General features: G+C 44.5%; 2 protein-coding genes across 3 annotated transcripts; both read right to left on the reverse strand.

The window, feature by feature from the left end:
* Window positions 1–139: 139 nt before the first annotated feature.
* On the reverse strand, window positions 140–10408 carry TMEM25 (transmembrane protein 25). 2 transcript variants are annotated; one of them, XM_072155566.1, is made up of 9 exons: window positions 10251–10408; window positions 7467–7543; window positions 6243–6476; window positions 5216–5455; window positions 5008–5115; window positions 4680–4707; window positions 3592–3692; window positions 3206–3283; window positions 140–1262 (listed from the first exon to the last, which is right to left on the reverse strand). In XM_072155566.1, exons 2-9 carry the CDS (start codon window positions 7513–7515, stop codon window positions 1189–1191), a joined length of 912 nt encoding a protein of 303 aa, XP_072011667.1. In that variant the 5' UTR covers window positions 7516–7543; window positions 10251–10408; the 3' UTR covers window positions 140–1188. The 2 variants fall into 2 exon arrangements, with proteins under 2 accessions (XP_072011667.1, XP_072011666.1); XM_072155565.1 differs by having other exon boundaries at window positions 5008–5136.
* Window positions 10409–11795: 1387 nt separating this feature from the next.
* TTC36 (tetratricopeptide repeat domain 36) lies at window positions 11796–15902 on the reverse strand. The gene is made up of 3 exons (XM_072155567.1): window positions 15731–15902; window positions 13646–13834; window positions 11796–12480 (listed from the first exon to the last, which is right to left on the reverse strand). The coding sequence occupies exons 1-3, from the start codon at window positions 15840–15842 to the stop codon at window positions 12215–12217; spliced, it is 567 nt and encodes a 188-aa protein (XP_072011668.1). The 5' UTR covers window positions 15843–15902; the 3' UTR covers window positions 11796–12214.
* Window positions 15903–24380: the final 8478 nt, after the last annotated feature.

The raw sequence follows: 24380 nt of genomic DNA on the forward strand, positions 1-24380 counted from the left end.
TGCTGCCTGCAGATAGGACACTATGTACAATCTGCTCACCTCCTTCTGCTCTATAACAAGGAGGTGAGCAGATTGTACATAGTGTCCTATCTGCAGGCAGCATGCTATAGAGCAGAAGGAGGTGAGCAGATTGTATATAGTGTCCTATCTGCAGGCTGCATGTTATAGAGCAGCAGGATCTGAGCAGATTGTACATAGTGTCTTATCTGCAGGCAGCATGTTATAGAGCAGGAGGAGCTGAGCTGAGGAGCTCATTGGCATACCATCCTCCGCCAGGCCATGCTTTGTGTAGAATTGCGCCACAGTCTGTGAACTTTCAGCCACGATAGTATGTAGGCTATAGCATGTCTGATGATTGCCGTGTACCCATCCTAGAATACTTGGCAAAGAGATGGCGTAAAGGGGAAATAATCGCAATTAATGGTGTCTCACTAGTAATTGCGATTATTTCAGGGCTTAAACATCAGAAAACTGACATACAAGACCAAATAAATCTCCCATCCCCTCCCTTTATATCTGCCCAAGAATCATTGATCAAATGAAAATCTGGGGAATTGGGAGGCAAATCGATACCATGGACATTTTGTCTTTGTCCGTGGACCATTCCTGACACCACATTATCCCCCCCCCCCTTCCCAACAGGGGGCACCACTGCCTTACAGGACAAAGTCAGTCATATGTTTGGTCCCATTGATCGTATGGGTTAGTGTTTGCTCTCCACATCTAAAACCCCCTGAGGAGCCGTGACTCTTGGCCCATGTTTCCCAGGTACTGACCACTGTGCACCACTGGCTCCACGCAGGACCTGCAATTGGAGTTACCCAGTTGTCGTCTGATTGCCCAATTTTCCTACCTCTACCCATAGATAGAAGCCAATGTAATGGGATTATGTTACTCACGTCACCTCCCAGAGGTTTTATTACCAGTGATGGTCCAGATTGAGGCCAAGCAATACTTAAGGCAGCGCTAACTAAAAAATACCGCCATCAGGTTGTATACAGCTAGCCAAGAAAAATATATACAAGTATTTGGGCTCGGTTTCATTGGCGCACAAAGCTTGGGCTCTGCATATCCAAAGAGTAGACTCCAAGCTGTATGATTGACGATGTGTATTATCCAGTGATCGATCAAAGATCCAGTATAGGAAAGTCCAACTAATAGAGAGAGGTCCAGTCTCCATACAGGCAGCTACAGCCAGATCTCATCACTGCTGACACTTGAGGCTTTGTAGATGTAGCCCACCAGAGGAAAGCGGTCAAACCCTGCAGATTGGGAGGAAGAGGAAGAAAGTGGAAAGAAACTCCCAAATGATATTTCCGGTTCGGCAGAGGGTAACGTAACATCTTTGGTTTTTCTGGTAATGATTAAAACATAAAAACATGCTCCCGCGCCCCCCCCCCCCCCCCTTTCCTATGTGACTGATAATACTGATGTCCTGCTTTGAGAATTGGGGATCTTTGGATGTGTTATTGGACACTGACTCGCTGTATGTCATGGAAGAAAATTTATTCCATTCTTTTTTTTTTTCTCCAAAAACACTGGAGCAAACTTGATGCCACCATAGGTCCGACATAGATCCATTCTGCACAGAACCTCAATTTTGATGCTGCCAGGGCTTATTATGGACAAGTCTACTCGTAGTAAGCAGCAAAAGAGGAAAAAAAGGGGTTAATGAAATGATTGTCTCTGGGACACAGATTTATCATAGGCCTCTTAGAGTCTATGGAAATCAATCAGAGCTCAGCTTTAATTTTAGAAACATCTGTGGGAAAATGAAAGCTGAGCTCTGATTTGTTGCCATAGGCTCTAAGAGGCCTATGATAAATCTCCCCCATTCATTGTATTTCATACATTCACTCATTTCTGAAGTGACTCTCCCCCTGCAACCACATCTCGTGTGTTCCCCTTAAAGGACACCTGTCATCAGGTCTCTGCCACTTGTCCTGTCACCTCTTCCTGTTGGAGCAGCTCACAAGGATCCCATCCCAGCCTTTATGTAGTTATTTCATACATTATTCATTGTAAAATCATCTATTTTTTATCATGTAAATGAGGCTGGTCACATGGTCAGAGGCAGTGATGTCACCCCTGTTACCCCTCCCCTCTCCTCCCCCTGCTCAGGTCTGTGTGTAATGTATAGTAAAGCATTGCTGGTGTCTCTACTGCATCTGCTGACATGCTGCATCCTCCTAATATACAGGTGAGAGACACAAACATCAGCTACACAAGTACCTGACATGTTCTGCTATAACATGGCTGCCTGGAGCTGCTGTATCTCTCCTATACACACGCACACACATGCACACACAGGCTGCAGGGGGCGTGGCCACCAGCACCAGGAAGCACATCATTATACAGCCTCACACCATTATACAGGCTGTCAGTCAAGCACTGGGGGTGTGGCTGTGCCTCCCACTCATGAATAGAGTGGACAGCTTGAATATGCTAATGCTTCATTGGACATTTCACAGGTCATTTGCATACAGCTTTAGGACCTCATTGCTCAGGTTTACAGGCATGTAGAGGGACAATGAAGGGATAGAGGCAATGCTCTCTAATGGCAGTTTATGAAAATATATTTAGTTTAGGGAGGTTATTTTGCATGACGGGTTCTCATTAAAGAAAACCTACCATTTGATTTGATACATTATGATGCAAACATACCTTGTGAATGCTGTGGCTACACTGATGCAGGATCATATCTTGGTTAATCCCTGAGCTGAGTGGTTTTGCTGATAAAACAATTATATATTTTATAATAAAGAAGCTGTGTCGATCCTTTGCCTGGTCTCAGCTCTTCTTGCACGTTAGTTATCCACTGGTTCTTAGGATGATGTAATCCCTGGGTTCTGCCTGAAGGCAAAATAATCAATTGCTGCACCATCCCCCAGCTGCTGTGTATGAGTGATCCAGCTCAGGTTGATTAGTCATGTCTTGACTAAGCTCTGTTTGTAATGTGTTTATGTACGGCAGCCAGCCTCACCCAGCTTTCCCAAGGTCCTGAATTTTATAATTGTTTTTTTCAGCAAAACCACTCAACTTAATTAAAACAAGATATGTTTCTGCTTCAGTGTAGCTAAAGCATTCTCAAGGTATGTTTGCTTCATAATGCATCAAATCGAATGGTAGTTTTCCTTTAAGTAATGTTTTCGATGAAACAAATCTGATTTATAAATGTAAAGAATATAACTGCTGTATAACTTACACGAATACACGCTTTCATTAGCCGTCCCACTGGGCGCAGACACGTCCTCCTGTGTGGCACTTGTCGAGTTTCCTGACCCTATGGCACAGACTTATGTTATAGATATTTTTTTTTTTGAAAATTAAAAAAAACCTTGAATAGATTGTATGAAAAACTTTCTTCATAGTAGTGGTTTTATGATACACCGAGCCTGGGCTGAACCGCCAGGGATGAGATGATGCAAAGGTCATCTGTTTTATGGTTTTGTATTACATTGACTGTAGGAGGGATTTCCCCTGCTTACCCATTTCCTTCCCAGGAAAAAACTTTCTGCTTTGAAAAATCCTTTTCAGTTGAAGAGACAACGTGGATAGGTGTATAAGAAGCATTGACAATTGGATACTTACCTTTTACCTGGGGTCGGAGGTCATTGAGTTGCAGGTTGGACGGTAAGGACATGTGCTCCCGGGGCAGACAACTGTTGTTTAGCTTCATGTTATTGGAAATGCTGTAATATACGGAAAGATTCTTGGATATACAAATACAAGCTCTATGCTCTAGTGATATACACATGCAGGCTGGGGTTGGGGGGTGCCACTGCCAGGCATCTCTGGGGGCATCTTATATTCCTTCAAAACAAAATGATCGGGCATATTCAAATCCAACATGCCTAAAACTCCTTACTCCCACCATCTACTATCTGGGAAAGATAGTATGACGCCCTATTCACATAGATAATCTTCCAGTCCAGAGTGTCTTGATGGTGTTCATGGGAAGCATGTTATAGAGCAGGAGGAGCTGAGCAGATTATACATAGTGCCCTATCTGCAGGCAGCATGTTATAGAGCAGGAGGAGCTGAGCAGATTATACATAGTGCCCTATCTGCAGGCAGCATGTTATAGAGCAGGAGGAGCTTAGCATTTTGTACATAGTGTCCTATCTGCAGACTGCATGTTATAGAGCAGGAGGAGCTGAGCAGATTGTACATAGTGTCCTATCTGCAGGCAGCATGTTATAGAGCAGGAGGAACTGGTCAAATTATACATGGTGTTCCATTTGTAGGAGGTGTATTATACAGCAGGAGGAGCTGCAGAAGTTATACATGGTGACCTATCTACAGGCAGCATGCTATATAGCAGGAGAAGCTGTGCAGATCATAAATATACTGCAGACAGTATATTATAGAGCATGAGGAGCAGGTGTACATAGTGTCCTATTTGTAAGAAGCATTCCAGAGCAGGAGCAGCTGGCCCGATTAAGTATAGTATATAGTATGTTATAGTATATTATACAGCATGTTATAGAGCAGCGGGAGCTGAGCAGATGATACATAGGGGCACATTTACTAAGAATGGTGCAAACTGCAAGTAATGCTATCAATCACTAGATAGAACTGCCCAACAGAAGGCCAAAAATCTCTTCGCACAAATCTCCTCTCAGCTCCTTCTCCTCCTCTTCTATAACATCATGGTTATAGCATCAGCTGGTTCTCACCTTAGTGTTAGTTGATTCCCCAGTTGATCTAAAAAAAAAAAAAAATCAAAGAATATTTGTGAATTTCCTTTAAGGGACATCTACCACCAAGACAAAGGACTGTATGTAATGAGTCTGAGGGGCTACATTACCGCCTAAGGAGCCTGGAGCCCCTCAGGCTCATTTACATACAGTCCTTCATCCTGGTGGTAGATGCCCTTTAAGGTTTTCTTTAATTCCCTAAATTTGCATTAACAATCCTGGCCATGGTGGGGGGTTGGGGGGCTCATATGTAAACTCCACTCAAGGGTGGTCATTCAGGGGCAGGTTGGGTGGTCCTTGAACTCACATTCGCTTCTTCTTTTCCTCAATACAAGGCAACAGACCAGAGCATTAACCACAAGGATCCCAGCGATGAGTGTAGACCCGGCCACAATCAGGTGCAGTAGGGGGAGCTCTACCCTCATATTCAGGAGACCTAAAATTCAATGTAGAGAAACAACCAAATCTGGATATAACACAAAGACGTGACTACAAACTAGATCCTGATCACTTACCCGTTGAGGTCAGAGATGTCTGACTGACTTCACCCTGCTTGGTGCTGACCTTTACCCTCAGAGTACCATTCTTATCTACACTGCGGGTGTCCAGCAGAAGGAAACGAGATGAATTGGTGAAGAATCGGCCATCTTGATCTCGAAGGTTGAAGCCAGAAGGAGGCTGACTCTGTATCACGAGTAGAAGTAGGAGGGACAATCCAGAGAGATGGGGAGCACTAACCGGAGAGTCGGGTGGAACTGTAGGGTGGGAAATTATAGAGGTCATCCCCTGTCCATGACATTCATGCTCTGTATTAACCAGAGGTGGAATAAGACTACCATGGGCCCTGGGGTGTATGAATATTATAGCCTGGAATCACTTCCTACATCTGGTACTAGAATCAGCTTCTTGGAGAATGGAGGATGTGTCCCTTCTACTGCTTTCAATCTGTGCTTTCGGGACCTTTGGAGGACCTTCAAAGGTCCTGAAATGGCTCTTGTGTACATTTTACAGATGTAAAATCTAATATTTCTCCAGGCATACTGGAGAGAAGATCGATATCTTGTTAAAATGTTCCGCTACCCCAGTTGTACCCCCCCCCCTCCTCTCCCATCCCATTTCTTATCCTGCAGTAATGGAAGTGATGATGCCCCAGTGTGATGTTGTGATGGGTCGTCTCTTTCGCGTGAACAATGAGAGCTGGCACCAATAGCTTAGTTAACTCCGCCCATAATTGGCTCTCCGATAAAATCAGGTTAATAGTAGAGTGGAGTGGAATGATTGGCAGGACTGAGGCTCCCTATTACACATTTAATAGGGACTTCCCATCACTATTGCCAATCCCATGAATGACGAACCTGTATGGACATCATGTGACCACCATGAGGGCTTCCTGGAGCAATCACAAGTTGTACATCTTTTATGGAAGGGACAAAGTCCATCTATTCAACCCACTGCTTATTAGATATATTAGGGGGATCTCGAAAAATTGTGCTTAAGATCTAACACTTGCTAAGGTTCCCCACGATGACCCCCAGTACTCACAGTGTATTTTCAGCAGCTCTTCATCCTTGCTTTTGGTATCATTACAGTTTTCCCCAATGATCTCGGATAGGGAGAGACTGCTGGTACTTCCCGGGGATACCGGGAGCATATATGGGGGTTCTCTACCCAGCCCTACCTCCTGCCTTACACCATTCAGGTACCAAGCGAGAGATGAGCTGCTGGCCTCACACGACGCTCCATGAACCTCATCCTTTATTATTGGCTTCCCAAGAACTGAAATAAGCACAAACATTCGAGACGTCACCAAGAACAAATGATGAAAAACCTACTTGTATGATCACCGCTGTGCCAATTTCCTAAAATCCATCCAACTGTTCCAAAGATATGGATTCCGGATGCTTATAACAGATGATATAATTGGATTGAGGGACTGAATAGAGCCTGATACATGAAATCCTTTCCTTACTGCCAGGTATTTGGTAGATATTGATCTTGGCTAAGAGCTGAGGGGGGGGGGGGGGTAATATCATCCTCTCCTGCTCTGTATTGATCTTTTTTGTCTGCTCTCTTGGCCATCAATCACTGATATAAGGGATTCCTGACAGATGAGACACATCTTGTTTATATGACCTTGGAGGTTATAGGTTTATGATTTTTCTTGATAAGGGCAGTAGGACCCTCTGACCCCCCCTCCACTAAATTTTATATTTTCCTGTAAAATCACATAGTATCATAGTTTATACGGTAAAAAAAAAGACACATGTCCATCAAATTCAACCAAGGAAGGAAAGGGATTGGATGAGGAAGGGATTTAGGGGAAACAATTCTATATAACATAACCATCAATGTTATTTAGGTGTAAAAAGGCATCTAGACCCTTCTTGAAGCTCTCTGCTGTCCCTGCTGTGACCAGCGCCTGAGCTCGGCTATTCCACAGATTGACAGTTCTCATAGTAAAAAAGCCCTGTCGCCTCTGGTGATTAAACCTTGTTTTCTCCAGACGGAGACGGTGCCCCCTCGTCTTTTGATTTGATTCAGTCTGAAACAACTTACCACCATATTTTTTGTATGGACCATTCATATATTTATATAAATTAATCATGTCCCCTAATCCTATCATCTTGCTATTAGGGAGGTTTAACCCCAAAACTGATTTTGCAAAAATAATGCAGTTATTGACCCATACTTAAGATCCCCTATGTATTGGTTATGGAAATGACGCAAGAATTACAAGAACACTTAATAAGTCCATCAGCCACTTACCTCTCAGAGAGAACTGCTGGGTCAGCAGGAGAGAAAGGCTCAACAACATTTTGCCAGGAATCACGGATCCCTCATTCCTATAGTGGAAAAATATGACATGAAATATGAGGAATACGAGTAAGGCCTCATGCACCCCTACCGGTGGAGGTGGGGATGGGGGTGAACGCTGCTCACCCCTTCCATCTCCATGGGAGCCGCCTGGTTTGGTAATGGTGCGGAGAAACTACACCATGACTGTGCACAATAGGCCTCAATGGTGGCCGTAAGTTAGATGCCATTTTTACAGCCGGCTTACACGTCATATACAGTCATGTATATGGGGCCTAATAATAGTGGACGAATGGAGAGATAAGCAACACTGGAGCAGAGCTCTTTAAGACAACTATAATTTTGGTGTCTGTTTTATGGAGAACACTCTACTCCCCAGAGGGTTCGTTATTGGATCCAGTGCCTTCAGTTTTGCTTTCAGGACCTAGGACAACACGTCACATAGCTGTGCATCACAGGGAACGTGCCCGGTTGTTATTGCAACTTACTGCGCCACATTGATTAAAGTTTTTGCACCAGTTTTCTGTCTGACTTTGCACTAGAAAGAACGTGCAAACTGCTGGTAACATGTATTTATAAAGCGTCTGCGCCACCTAAAGGGGCGTCCCGCTGCACAGTTGGAACGTGCGCCACAATTCTGCAGCATGAACAAAGTGCACCGAAAGAAAAAAAACGGAACACTGCATGGGGCGCCAGATTAATGAAGACCATGCACCACAATTCATGAATATTGCGCCCCCTACACAGTCCACAGGCAAACTGCACCTAGTGCAGTTTCACTGTTTTTGATAAATTTGGGCCTCTGTGTTGAAAACTTTTGACCCAGGAGATAATTCAAAGCTTGTTCCTCAATTCCTTCTTTCATCTGCCATATGACCGACTCTTCACATTGGAAAAACTTGCCTTTGATCCAATACGGTGGCTTTACATCCTGGGGCAGGACCGGCGCCAACACTGGGCAAACCTGGGCGAGTATCGGGGTCCAGAGCTGCTAAGGGCCCACATAAGGCTGTACATAAGGAATCCATGGGGGTGAGCGGGGCTGTAGCTAATGAATCCATAGGGGTTGAATGAACCTGTATATAAAATAACCATGAGGGGGCTGTTTGGGATGATAAACTAGGGAATATTTAAGGGAACAGGAGACTGTTTTAGTTTCTGAATTTTTAATGCCGCCACATGAGTTCACTGCAAAGGGGCCCACTGAGGCTCTGTCACCCAGGGGCCTACTGAATCCTGGAGCCGAGCCTGCATCAGATATGTAATTTTCCATTTTGTTGACTTGAGATAGACGCGTCTTGCCTTGACATATAATATTAGACTTGGAGCTTAGATCTTTCTAAAAGCATCTTTATAAATCAGCCTCTGGTATTTGGCCACAGTGGGGACGTCACTATGAATGGAGATCAGTTTCATCTAGTAAAGAAATTTCATAGTAAAGATCCGGGGCCTGAAGATTGTTCTTACAATCCTTGGCACAGGCTATCCTTTCATTCCTCGGACCCCCTTATATATTATTCACGTGTGTGCAGGTTGCCAGGGAATGTTGTGTAAAGCTATTCAGGGGTCAGGAGAGGTAGACCGCAGTGGGCAAGATGCCCCAGTCCTAGACAGTAGAGTTATCAGGGTGTTCACAAACAACTTGTTATCAGTAAGAAGTTTTTTAAAAGGTTTTTCCATCCTTGCACTCCACTCTTTCCAGTTTTTAGCTTTGTGGGGGGTCGTGGGAGTAGCCTCCTATGACCTAGAACAAAGTACGGTAAGTCACCTGTGTTACCCAACGCAACTGACTTCCTATGGTCCTAGAAGGCCACTCATTGGGTGAAGCAGGTCCCATGCAGGGCCGGGCCAGCACTAAACATAACTGGGCAAGTGCCGGGATCCAGCACTGCTGGGGGGCCCCACATAAGGAATCCATGGGGTGAAGGGGATTTATATAAAATTACCATGACAGGGCTGTTTGGTATGATGAACTAGGGAATATTTTAGGCAACAGGAGAATGTTTTAGTTTCTGAATTGTTAATTCCGCAACGTGAGTTCACTGCAAAGGGGCCTACTGAGGCTCTGTCACCCAGGGACCTACTGAAACCTGGTGCCGACTCTGGTCCCATGACACCCTGGGTAGGTTCAGTGCAAAAAACTGAAAGTACCGGAGCAACGTGAAAACAAGGTTTTTTTCCCATCCTCATATTTGAGGCAGGTTTGAACAAACTCTGATTTTCATTGGAGCAGGACAAGGTGAGTTTTCCGAATATTACAACTCACCCAATTGCCAATTTATTCCTAGGGGAATAACAGAGGAACGGTACAACACTTAGTCATGAAAAAAGACGCGTCAGGAGAGGAAATCGCTCTCATTTACCCCCCAAAATTTGTCCATAAAGTTTTTTTTTAGGCCAACTACAGTAATAGACTCCTCCCCCCCATGATCACTACTTATCTGCCGCCCTCTATACACATAGTATAAGGTGACTTTTATTCCCGTTTGATGTATCTACGCTGAGTATTTAGAGTGGAGCGTCCCTTTAAATATTTACACGTCAGTGCAGTCTTGGACGAGCGATCCGTATTTTTTGGCTGTAAGCCCCGGCAGGTCTCCGCTGAGTTACAGAAAGATCCCATTGCTATTTTGTAAGGCAGAAGAGTTATAAAAACAGAATCTGTGCCCTGACCTTGTACATATCCGGGACTCCCATCCGGTATAAATAATATATCCCCTCTCCTGGTGCACTCACCTATATATACTGCGCTCAGCTCCAGCCTGCAGATACAACAGGGACCACCTCAGTCACAGGAGTCCTGGGGGGAGCTGCGTCCCATGGCTGCACCTGCAGCATCAGCAGCTTCTCTCTGGCCTGTGCAGCCACTGCAGTGTTATTCCAAGTGGCTCGCATCCAGCAGGCAAAGCGCAGCGTCACCGTGCGGCCAGCAGAGGGCATCATTCACAAAGCATTGATGTGCTATGGACATTGCAGAATGCTACATGTAGGGCAATTTAAAGGGATCCTCCATGTGTCATAAAATCTGTGTAGTAGTCACTATTAAATAGACCCCATCAATTACGTAGGGGGTGGCAATGACCAATAATATTGGGTGCCTATTGCAATAGAATGGAGGGCACCAGATATGTGGAATATTAATACTTTTGTTGTGAGGGTACAAGACAGCTTTCACTTTCTCCTGCTTTTACAATGTCAAATGACGCGGCCCCTGCAAGATATTGGCGTTATGGTAGCAAACGATTTAAAATCTCTTCCTATTTGTTATTTTGTACTACGAGTGGCACCCATTGTGTTAGTTTCATAAAGGGAACCTGTCAGCAAAGTTTACCCCATTAAAATGCCAGCCCCCTCAGGTAGGAGATGAAATGTCCTTCTAGAATTTCCTCTTTTTGGTGACATCTCACCCCTTTACCTATAAATAATCTCCTCCAAAGTCATGTGAAAATGAGCAAAGAAGAGTCATATTTTGCCTGAGATGAGTCAAGTTAAGAGGCTGCAGGAGGATGGCCACTTTTGACACCCCTATCTTCAGTTCTATAGGACCTAGAAACATGCTGCTGTTGTCTTATCGCCGATAACAATCTCATCCTTCAGATCCCATCAGGCTTGTGAGCTACAGAACCAGAGATAGTGGTAAGAAAAAAAAAGACAAGAAATGGATATTTATCCACAGCTCAATATGTCTTTATAAGTCTGTATCTCTTGTTATACCCTGATGTGATCTGAAAAATAACATTCTTATCTTTACTACGACACTAGATCTTATATAATTAAAGAAAGGGGCAGCCCCTGCAGTCTCTAAACTTGACAAATTTCTGGAGAAATATGACTCTTCTCTGCTCTATTTCACATGATTTTCAAAGAGATTTTTTTTTATAAGTAAACGGGTGAGATTTCACATAACAAAGGCAAATTCTAAAAAAGACATTTCATACCATTCCAGGTAACTTTTTGGGGTAAATCTGGTGACAGGTTCCCCTTAAAAGGAAAAACACAGCAGTTGCCCCATTGCAAACAGCTATGAGTTGGAAAAGGATGTGCCTCTAGAGAAGTGTCCAGTGGGCGGTGCTTCCCTCCAGGATCTCTCTCAGACACGTGCAAACTATTTAGTTATTGACCTGGCCCGGCCGCCCCGCTTTCCCCTCCTATATTGTTAAATATGTCAGTGTCTTCTACTCCCGATCCTTTCGGAGGGCGGGAAAGTTAAATTATCGCCCACAAACTTTCAAGATCTGGGAACAAAAAGTGGACATAACAAAACAATAGAAATTAAAACGATTAGATTCAAACTATTGCTTTTATTTTTATTAAACATTTGCTGGGGGCTGAAAAAAACTAAGATGGGACAGACTTTAAACAGTCAGGAATGACTCCTCTTAGAGGAACCAATTCTGGACCTGGATAACAATAGTGGAAGAGAAACTTTAGTGGAAGATGCTCATCATCTTGGAGATGTCCATTCAGCCAATCACAGTCAAAGGCGGGGTCACAAAACTGCCTAGTGATTGGCTGAATAGGAGGCTCCACCCATTTCCTGTGTGGCAGTAGACACGAGGCAGTGGAATGGAGTTGGGTTCTGCAGTGCCTGGACATCAGGGAGGGATGAATGCCCCCGGAGTATTTAGCTAGAAAACCCCTTTATCTCTAGGAAGGGGATGTAGGTGAATTCTCTATTCAGTCCCGGATCCTTGCATCCCTCAGCACTCCTGTAGGTCTGGCTCCTGCAGCTTCTGCACCATGTCCCTCAGCATGCGGTTACACAGCGCAGCGTATGGGTTCAGCGCAACTAACTGCTGCCGGGCAAAGTCACTTCCCAGCTGTGCCGCTCTCTGGAAATCTTCTCTAGCTGCGTCGTCATTGCCTTTAAGACGTAAGATCAGTCCTCTTTGGACCAGAGCCTGGCGTCCGGAAATACCCATCCCTTTACTCAACTCCACTGCATGGTCCAAGTCTTGCAGCGCCCCTAGTGGAAAAGAGAGAAAAACACTCGATTTAGTAAATTTTGTATAAATTCCAAGCAGTTACACCAGATTTTTTAGTGTATTTAAGGAATCTTTCATTAGTTTTGAGCAGTCAGTATTTTTTTGTTGTTAGTAGCAGCAGGACTGTGAAAAATACATTTAAATGCCAGGGTTGTATATCCTAACACTGCATAGCTCCCAACCGTCCCGATTTTGACGGGACTTTCCCGTTTTTCTTACCTCTGCCCCGCGTCACGGGCAGCTGTCAGATTGTCACGGATTTCCCCCCCAGGTCCCGGCGCTGTGTCCGCAGAGTAAATACTTTAAAAGCCAGAACTGATAGTACAGAATGGCTTCTACAGACATCGGGAGGGAATCCTTTTCAGAGAAGTGTCGGCTTAGCCGGAGAGAGCAGGGACCACGTCATCAGGTCAGATCAGCATCTGTCCATATGTGTCGGCTTAGCAGAGAGAGCAGGGACCACATCATCAGGTCAGATCAGCATCTGTCCATATATGGTCTCCAGGGCTTCCCCAGGCACAAGCTCTTTATATAATTAAATTAAATAAAGTTTTGGCCAGGCTGAGATTCGAACCTGGGACCCTCTGCACTGTAGACCGGAGCCTTAAGTAACTGAGCTATAAGCCCAGTGATACAGAGCTGAGGATTTCTGGTAACTAAGAAGTGTTATCTGCCATTTACACTGTGACACAGACTAATGCACTGATATATAGAGAGGGATCTTCTCAGAGGTTATTATTGTAATTATTGAGACAATTATTATTATTATTATTATTATTATTATTATTATAAATTTTATTTTTATTATTATGGAGATGATTATTAATAATGGTAAAAATAATAATAATCATCTCCATAATAATAATAATAGTCTCAATAATTACAATAATCTCTGAGAAGATCCCTCTCTATATACCAAGGCATTAAATCTGTGTCACAGTGTAACAGTAGTCATAGTTCTTAGTTACCAAAATTCTACATCTAGATAATCACTGAGGTTATAGCTCAGTTGGTTGGGGCGCTGCGGCATTATTATACATGGACACTGCAGGTTCTGGGTTCTAATCCCAATGAGGATAATTGGGGGTGTGGCTTAGGGGGATCGCCCGGCGGTCCTACTGTATAATGCTACATGTAGCTCATCACCTGTCACATTGCCCTCTAGTCGCAGAGCCTGGGCACGGTTGTTGTATGCAGATGGCCGCTCAGGAAGAAGCGTGATCGCCTCAGTGAACTTCTGTACTGCTGCCTTCACATCTCCAGACTCGGCCGCCCGTACACCGGTCAGCTCCAAATTCTGAGCCTCCTCCAATAAATCAGCGGGAAATCTGCTATCTATAAATAAAAAAGTGTACAAACAAGTAATACAGAAAAAAAGTTCCCTGAGTTAAAGGGTTAATCCCTAAATAATCTTCACATCCCATCTGTGTCCATTTCTGCGCCTCCTGTGTGAAAACATAGTAGACATTTCAGCAAATAAACAGTTAATTTCAAAAGCCAGAAGATTTAAAGGGGTCGTCCAGCACCAGACCTGTCCAAGGGATATGTGCAAAAAATAAGCTGCAATACCACACACAACCTGAAGTCAGCTGTGGCGCTTTTTATTTTGTCTCCAAATCAGCCATGTTTTTCTGCACACCTACATGATGGTGTCCTGGGTTTCCAGCGTTCAGTGCCTATAGATACAGTCATGTATATGAAATCGCTCAGGCCTAAACCCATGTGTTGATCTGAAAGTCGATCTCCACAAAACAAATACTGGGTAAAGTCATCTCCGCACTCTGGATAATGAATGACCCTGTGTTTGCTCAGGATACACATCTGACAAACCTTCCAAAAAACTTCAAATGTAATAATTTTTGATTAGAAAACTCAGTAGTGTCACCTGTGTCACCCTTTGTGCGCCCTACATGAGATTGTTCCAAGTTTTCAAGTTATCCCTCTGCACAGGATAGGGGATAACACAATGATGAGGATCTGACCGCTGAGACACCCAATGATCACCAGAGCCCCTCCGTGCTGCAGATTCACAGGCTGTTACAATGAGCAGAACATGCCTCATCTGATCTGCTCATTGTAACAGCCTGTGAAGCTACACCAGGGTGGGGGGGGGGCTCTGGAAACACCCACCAGAGCCCTTTTAGCTCATTAGCATAATAATAAACCTTGATTTTAGATGGTAGGAGACCATAGATAACAAATATAAGAAGATTATCACAGTCAAGGTGCCTGGATCTATGAGTAAGTGTCCCTGGTTTATCATGATATTCCTTTAAGGACACCCACCAATCACGAGAATTGGGGTCAGAAGGTAGTCTCACTCATTTCGGTATGGTATAAGGGATCCCGGTTCTTCTGATAAGTGGTGGTCCCAGTGGCCTTCTACTGTGAATTTGTAAAAATTAGAATTTATAAAAAAATTTAATACACATTTGGGGGTATTTATCAACCCCTTACCTCAGAACACAAATTTACACACATATTTGGATCTTCATAACGTATTACACCATTCTCACCATTTTTTAGGAAAGTACAGTAGGTGTGGTGGGGGCGTGGCTTCGCGGAAGTGGGTTGGGCCTCCTACAGATCTGACCCAGAAAGAAAAATAAAATCTGCTCTAGTTCCTAGAGGGCATAGAGTTTCTGGCACAGAAAGGGTTAGTTGTCACTCAAGTTTCCCAGAAAAAAATATAACTAGGAAGTTTTTCCTATGGACCTTGAACCTGGACTTTATACCTAGGCTATTGTAATCTATGGTAGAGGTTTAATGCTTCTGTTCCTCCGGTCAACCATGTTGGGCCCCTACAATCAGGGACAGCTGGGGACCCCGGTGAGGAGGCAGAGCTGATTTCTCCACCCCACATAGAGCTCAATGATAAAAACCCTCCAACATAGTGGTGATAAAAGAAGCTGTAAAAGAAAATGTCAAAATTAAGGGGCCATATTACTTAACAAAAAAAATAAAACCAGTAAATCAAAAAAACTAATAAAACATATATAAAGGAGAAAAAAATAACCTCCACACAGAACATATTAAATGATATTATTATTTTTAGATTTAAAGGAAATCTACCATCAAAATCCATCAGGATAAACCTGGGACATTACTCATAGATCCAAGCACCGTGACTGTGGTAATCTTCTTATGTGTTATCCATGGGCTCTAGAACAGTTCTACCTCAGAAACATGATGATAACTCTCCCCCTCTATAAGGTGCACTAGATAACTCACCTACATCCGGCTCTTGCTGTGTATTGTTGTCTTTATCACCACAGATATCACCGAATGGCGCGCTGGGATTGAAGATGGCGTGCAGGACGGCGGTGTCGTTGGGGGTGCACATTGTCCACCTGTGGTGGAGTAACGCTGTCCGCTCTCAGTAGAGGACTGATGGTGACCTATGGGTGCTGCTATCTATCAGAAGTTTAGGGAGTGACTGCAGCGCCCAATCACTGAGAGGGGTGGAGGGGGCTCATGTCCGGATGCTGATCACATCTGTTACTAGTAGGAGAAAGATGTGGAGAATTATACAAGGCGGAAGTATCCAGCAGCTTCTTCATGTATGTGATTCAGGAGCATCACACAGCAGCATTAGTAGAAAAAATACTTTACTTTTTGACTAGAAAATACTCCCCATTAATGCGACCTCTGGGTAAAACCCAGAATGTTTTGAGGACAGATGTTCCAGAATTGTTATTGTAATGTAACCCAACCACAACCAGGCTTGGCGCAAGCTGTCAGGGTAGGTAAGTGATGGTGACTCACCCTGCGATGTCCCTGTGGGCTTAGGCCCTGCCTGCAGTAGATAAGTCGCCCTGACAAGGTCAAACTCGCTATCAGGAATCTAACTGACAGTCCCTAAGTGACCTTACAAGGTGAGAGGGGAGACTTATTTTGTATGGCAGCTGCTGGATGGTGGAGCGGACAGGTAACATGAATACAGATATAGACCAGTGTTCACACTGGTGCACAGAAAACCAGTACAAGTGTGAGACAGGGAATGCGGGGTCACACTGAGAGATATACTGAGAGACAATTAACAGATACAGACAGACAATCTGAGTCGGACGGAACTGGGTCAAAACCAAGATGGGAATTGTATAGCAATAGAATTTTCGGAAGGCAAAGCAGAAGTCAGATACAGAAGATAGCAAACAATAAGATAGCCAAAGCACAAAATAGCTGAGATTAAACTGAATACCAGCACCCTCTGAAGGATCTGGGCAGAATATAAAGAGGACTCGCATCGCACTCACAACGCGTGCTGCTGGGATCTCCCGGCCCGAACGCTGCAAACCGGGACTGAACTCAGCATGTCAGTTCAGTCCCGTTCGGGCCGGGAGATCCCAGCAGCACGCGTTGTGAGTGTGATGCGAGTCCTCTTTATATTCTGCCCAGATCCTTCAGAGGGTGCTGGTATTCAGTTTAATCTCAGCTATTTTGTGCTTTGGCTATCTTATTGTTTGCTATCTTCTGTATCTGACTTCTGCTTTGCCTTCCGAAAATTCTATTGCTATACAATTCCCATCTTGGTTTTGACCCAGTTCCGTCCGACTCCGATTGCTATTTTGTGCTCTGGCGGGAACGGTGCCCTGTTGATCTGCTGCCGGGAACGGTGTACCCTCTGTCTGTGCTTGAAACCGCAGCAATGTCGAATTATATCAAAGAGAACCTGCAGAGGGGGTTTATATGTAAATCCTCTTCTCCAGCTGGTGCAGGCTTCTTCTTCGTGACGGGTGGGTCACTCCATCCATGCATTGACTACTGCGATCTTAATAAGGTCACAATTAAGAACAGCTATTGTTGCCGTTGATCACGGAGCTATTTGATCGTCCTCGTGGGGCCTACAACCTCATCCATATTCGCAAGAGTGACGAGTGGAATATGGACACTTCGAATATTTGGTATATACCTGTGTAAAATATTAATAGATATCGTCTATTGTTCTATGTATTGTTAAATGTAATTTGATACAAATAACTATACTTGGTGTCAAAGTGATTATTCCCCAAATACATCACTCGGTGGCACCAGAAGGACTTGATGATACTTATAAAAAGTCTCCTTTATTGGCGTCATCCAGGTTGCAGAATACAGGATACAAGATACTTGCACAGGTATACTTTATCAGTGAGAATATGTTCTGGAGATGGCCGGGAGGTTTCCATCTCTTCCTCCTCCATATATCGTTATACATTACACCTGTTGTCTCTTCTCCATGTGTCCAAGATGTGAGAGCACAAGAGTTTCAGTTGTGAGCGTCGTCCAGCTGTCGTAGCCTTGATGTATCAGCCCCGATGTAACAGCCTCTCGGTATCAGCCGCCACGACACTGTCTGTCTGTCATATATAGTCATAGTAGAGGTGTGTCTTGTAGTGTTGGACGTTCTGTGTCCCTATATATGGTATTCATATATATTTAGGCTGGATGTAATGTACATCCCTAATTGTGTATGTCACAGCTCGTGTATGGCTATCAGTTTAACTCTGCATGGTCTAGTACAAGTGAATATTGTGATATATACTTTTTAACAACCTGTGTCGTGGTCTATCTGGACGACATTTTGGTGTTCTCTTCGGATCTTGAATCCCACCAGTCCCACGTACAGCAAGTCCTTAGTCGTCTCAGGACCAATCGCCTTTACGCCAAACTTGAAAAGTGTCAATTGCACCAGCGGAGTCTTCCTTTCCTTTGCTATATTATCTCCAACAGGGGCCTCCAGATGGATCATGCCAAGTTGTCTGTTGTTCTACAGTGGCTGCGTCCAGAAGGACTACGTACAATACCAAGATTCCTGGGCTTTGCGAACTATTACCAGCAGTTTATCCCGCACTTTTCTTCTCTTGTGTCTCCTATTGTGATGCTCACCAAGAAGGGCGCCAATCCCCGTCTCTGGCCTTCGGCGGCTGAAGAAGCCTTCTCAAGATTAAAATCTGCCTTTACCTCAGCCCCTGTTCTCAATCGGCCTGATACAGAGAAGCCCTTTCATCTGGAAGTTGATGCCTCCTCAATTGGAGCCAGGGCGGTGCTCACCGAGAAAGGGCCCAAAGGCCGAACTCTCACTTGCAGCTTTTTCTCTAAGACTTTCCCCTCCGCAGAGAGGAATTACTCCAATTAGTGACCATCAAACTTGCTCTGGAAGAATGGCGTTATCTTCTGAAGGGAGCTCTACATCCGGTCTGCGTATATATATACCGCTCACAAGAATCTCCTATATCTCCAGACTGCTCAAGAGGATATTGACTTCAGGACATTGCTCTCGTGTGGCTGGGCACCGTGGAGTGCAACTCTCTATGGCCCTCATTTCCTGTTTCTATTGGTGGCCTGACCTGGTCAAAGATGTTCGGGATTTTGTGGGTTCTTGCACTTCCTGTGCTCGTAATAAACCATCCCGCCTTAAGCCAGCTGGAAAGAGTGAACCAGACTTTGGGCTGCTATCTCGGCCATTATGTTTCTGCCCGTCTGGACGACTGATTCTGCTACCATGGGCAGAATTTTCCTATAACTCCCTGGATTCTTCATCTGCCGGCTCTGCTTCATTCTACTTTGGTCTACTTTGGTCTTCACCCACGCCCTCCTCTTCCTCTATCTGTGTCCTCAGATGTTTCTGCAGTTGAAGAGTTGGTACAGGATCTGAAGTCTATTTGGGAGCAGACTCGCCTTTCCCTGCTACAGGCCTCTGCTCGTACCAAGCTCCAGGCGGACAGGAAGCGCAGGCCTCCTCTTACTATATCTCCGGACAACAAAGTCTGGTTGTCCTCCAGGTATGTTTAGTTGAAGATTCCTGGCTACAAACTTGGTCCTCATTTCCTGGGTCCTTTCGAGGTACTCAGGCGCATCAATCCTGTGGCCTACAAGCTCCGCCTTCCTCCCACCCTGCGCATCCCGAACTCCTTCCATGTATCATCACTCAAATGGTGAGAAGTAAGCGGTTCTACTTGGTTGACTGGAAGGGGTTCGGGCCGGAGGAGAGATCTTGGGAACCCGAGGACAATATCCTGGACCATGACCTTCTGCAGAGGTTTCTCAGACCTTAGAAGAGGGGCAGGCCAAATGGGGGGACTCACCCATGCCCCTTTGCTGCTAGAATTTAGTGTCTCTTCAGATTATACATGAATATTGTTGCAAAGCTTTAAACCATAAATTATATCTGTGATTGTTACTACTTTAAAATGTCAGAGTAGATAAGGAATGACATAGATCCATCTTATATTTCATGATTCATAATGGTGGAGTGCCCCTTTTGAGCCCATCCAGTGTTAAAAAATATTAAATTACTAACTATACCGGAAGACTTTGCAATCACATTCATTTTTTTAATGCATCTAAAAAAATAATAATAAATGTAATAAGTAATGTTTAATATGGTATGATTTTGTCTTGACCAAGTACCCTGTGTAACAACTAGTGCATTATGAACCCAACACGCTATCCTACTGGTTTCACTTTGGGCAACAGACTAAGGCTACATTCACACAATTTATGCCCGCCGTACCATAGTATGGCGGGCATACATGGGCGCTGCGGAGAGGAGCAGGGGAAGAGTGCAGCTCACCCCGGCCCCTCTCCATAGGAAGATACAGCGCACGGTGCCGTATCACGTAGAAAAATAGGACATGTCCTATCTTTTCCCGGGCTACGGAGCGGTACGGTGCAGCACATGTGCCGCACCGTACTGCTCCCCTACAGGGCCGTGAGCCCATAGAAGTGTATGGGGGATGTATATCGGCCGTATATACGTCCCCCATACATGTGTGTGAATGCAGCCTAAGGGTATTACTTTCTAACCATCCCGTATCCAGCGGGACGGTCACGATTTTCGGGCTCTGTCTCGCCCGGCAGGAGGCATGTGCCTGGACACCAGCTCTGCAGCAGCCGGCAGCTCCCTGCACTACCAGCCTCTGCTAAAATAAAAAACACACTCACTTTTACACCTTCCTCCACAGCAGCTCCTCTCAGCTGGGGCAGTTTCTGGGGTGGCACACTTACAGGGGGAGCTGGTGGTGGGGGATACAATAACAGGGCGACCTGTTGGGGTAGGCACAGTAAAGGGGGCAACATAAGAGTTGGAGCTGCTGGGGGGACACAATGTGAGGGGGACCTGATGGGAGGCACAATTTGAGGGACTGACTAGCCGGGTCGTATACGGAGTAACACTGATCAGAAATGGATTCACAGAACAAGTCGCCATACATAGTCGCCAGCAGGACTAGACTAGCTAGGAACATTTGTTTAGGCGCAGGGGAGCAAAGCATGCTGGACTTAAAGCCTCAGGTGGGGAACATCAAAGCAGGTGCATACCCAAGCTGCAAGGTAGCTGTAAGCTTTGTTTACAACCTGGACAACCCCTTTTACAGCTACATAGTTCGCAATGTTTTTCTAGTTTCTTGACCACGACTATCAGTGTAAGGATAGACAACTACAGAAGTTCTGCCCAAAACCTCAAAACCACTTTTCTTTACACTACAGTGACTTTATATAACAAGAACAGAAAGAATTTCTCTGACTTCCTATAATCAGTTGTATTCTACCCAATGTAAAGAATGCTAATCTTTATTTATATAGCGCTTGGAACATATACACATAAAATAAGACATTTCAGAGTAATAACAGTCATATGGAACAATAGGAATAAAGATACGGTGCCAACTACTGCTGCCGTAACGTGCGACGTAGCCCTATACAGCGTATATACGTTATAGAGATCACCTGACGTTACATCACAAGCGTAGAGCAGGAAGAAGGGTTACGACAAAACATAACCTTCACTTGGACTTTCACATCCTTTCTTGTGGCGAAGGCTTTATAGTTTAACAGGTCTGATGTTCCTTCATCCTCTCTGTCATGTTATGAAAGCTGCAGAAGAAAGTTTCCGTAAAGCGTAGGGCGAGCACATGTGCTGCAAGATGGCGACTGCCGGGTAACAGCTATGTAGACTAGGTAGTAAGTGAGAGCAGAATGTTATAGAGCAGTTGTATCTGGATTCTCTATTACACTGTGTTTAGATCCCTGCAAACCTTTCACTTTAAGTAATATAGATTAACCAGTTAAGGACCGTCTTAATGGGGGGTGTTATGGTTCAAAATGCAACCACGTGGGGTTCACGTGCATAGATTGTAAGATCTATGGCAACAGGTATAATACTACAATCCAAGTAGATGGATCATTTCATAACCAATATGTTTAATTTGCAGGTGTAAAGAGGATTGTGCAATATATGGTAGAAGAAAGGGACCCAAGGTAGAACTATGGGTAAGTATGTTTAATGCCACTGCCAACGCAGCCATCATGAAATATTACCCTCCTATTAGATTGTATGTGTCCCATAGAGCCTGATCACCTCTGTTTGCCATCTACTGTCTATATCTGGTATTACAGTTGCATAACACCTGCCTGGGAAGGAATATTTACATGTTAACCAATGATATGAACTGTTTGATTAATGTGAATCCATTTGTAAGAAGGTCCCTGGTTGGATAATAGAACTCTCCACGTCTCAAGGGAAGTTCATAAAACTCCTTGTGGTTAGAAAGTTCAGGGTCTTTGCTGAGAGTTCAGTTCCAGTCTTCATGAGAAGCAGAGGTGCCTCAGATCCGCCGTCCAGAGCCTGCCTTGGATCACTGCTAAAGCAGCTCCGAGTCTCTCCAGCCTAAAGCTACAGCGCCCTTTGCTAGACACTATCCAACCAGCCACCTTGGACCTGGACCAGTTGAACTGCTACCTTGGCCTGTTGCCTTTGCTGTGTTCGTGTTCTAGAATAAAGGAATCATGAGTTGATGTTTTACATCCCTTGGCTAAGTGTGATTCCTGGATGCCGGATATGATCTGGGGCCTCCCCTCTACTATCTTCCCGGAATGCACGCGATGGAAATGGGGGGGGGGTGGCCGTACGAAACGCCCAACGAATTCGGAGAAACCGGCGCATTTTTAAAAAAAAGTGTCGCTGGACACGCGCTTACCTTCACCTGGCAATGGATTGTGCACTCCGGCGGACCTCGGCTGACTTCAGTCCAGCAGTGACACCTGGTGGACTGCCTTAGTGAATCGCCGGAAGACCCGAATCCACCGCAGAGAAAGCACCACTGGATCGCGAATGGACCGGGTAAGTAAATCTGCCCCTGTATGTCACTGTGCTTGGTTTACAATCCTTCATCCTAGTGGTAGATTTATTTTTAGTGCTTTAAAAGTTTTAGTCAAAGTTTTTCAGCTTTCAAAGAATAGAGAGTTTATTTTCTCGACCTGCAGAATATCTTTATGTATCCTATAATCCGATCAATTAACAACACCATTGCCTCTCTTTGGAATAATAATTGTGTCTGTTACAGGTATTCGGATGCCATGGGTCTTGTACATGCTTATTAGTGGTAAGTACACATTTCTTGACTTAAGTATGAAGAGGTAGTGTCTTATACTGAATTACTTCCTTTACATTGACAATTAATATGTATTCAAGTCTTATAAGTCGGCCATAAAAGCCTAGCCATGCTTTATACTGCATCACTACTGTATATACAGGCATTTATTGATGGTGCGCCTTATACTCCGGTGCGCCTTATGGTCCGAAAAATACAATAACTCCAGATAATTAGTATTACGGTATCTAATCTACATTTATGCTATTGAGTTATGTCTAGACTCATCTCCCCCAGTCCACACGATCTCCTTGGTCTACGCTATGCTGATACGGGAGGGTTTGGGGGACACTCTACCTCTGTTTGCTAGCGCCTGGGAGAGACCTTCAAAAGTCTTTCTCACATGCACAATGGCAATAAAAGGTTTCTTTTAACCCATAAGGCTTCAGTCTCTTGTCGTCTCCAAGAACTAAATTATAAAATCTTATCCCGGTAAATTGCATAAAATGTTCCCTGAGGCTTCTTCCCGGTGCTGGCGCTGCGGAGATGCAGAAGGCAACATGCTACACATATGGTGGGAATACCCTCCGATATATGACTTATGGAAGGAGATTTTTAAACTATTCAAGGACATTTGTTCACCAGGAATCCCCCCCCCCTCACCCGAGCTCGCCCTACTCTCAATGTTTCCAGGGACTATCTCTAAATTCAAAAAAAGCCTGCTCCGACATTTCCTTATGGCAGCAAGGCAGATAATTCCAAGGCTGTGGAAATCTAATGTCCCTCCCACTAAGGCACAGTGGGTAGAAGCACTCAACACAAGACTACACATGGAGGAGCATAAGGCAAGCGATGAGGGCAAGTATGACCTCTTCCATAACACCTGGAGCCCCTGGATCACCTTTAGATCCCTTCCAGCTATGGAGACATGGTTGACAGTTGGGACATAACGCCGGGACACAAAGACATGCCTCTGTTGTCCTTACCCGCATATCCCCTTCCCTTCCTACCCCACTGTCCCTTGTCTAGTATCCCTGCACTGTTTGTAACATGTTAGTAGCAATATTGTTTAAGGTACTTTTTAGTCTGTTGTAGCTCCTCGATTCAAGGACCTTTGGATATTATAACACACCTAATAACTCCTCTATCGAGGCATAGGTTCCCACTTTCATAACCTAATTGCAACATTCCATTCTACCTGTTGAAGTGCATTACATACATTGCTATTTTAGAATCATAGAGTAAACTTTTTCCTGCACCTTCTCAACCAAAACATCTCCCCCACCAACCCCTCCGCATCCTAACCTTCACTCGCTCGTATGTTCGATGTCTATTCGTCTTTTTGTTGCTCTCAAGTTCTGAGAATTTGTTGGCCATTGTTTGGTCACTAAAATCTACACCATAATGACTTTTGTGCAAATTGCCGACCACTCTACGCACCATATATGTGTTGTTTCTTTAGCGATGCAATACTTGTGAAAATGTTCACCCTTAACATGTATTATGCTCAATACTCAATAAAATATATT

The sequence above is a fragment of the Engystomops pustulosus genome, chromosome 6 (genome assembly GCF_040894005.1).
Source record: "Engystomops pustulosus chromosome 6, aEngPut4.maternal, whole genome shotgun sequence".
NCBI classification, from domain to species: domain Eukaryota; kingdom Metazoa; phylum Chordata; class Amphibia; order Anura; family Leptodactylidae; genus Engystomops; species Engystomops pustulosus.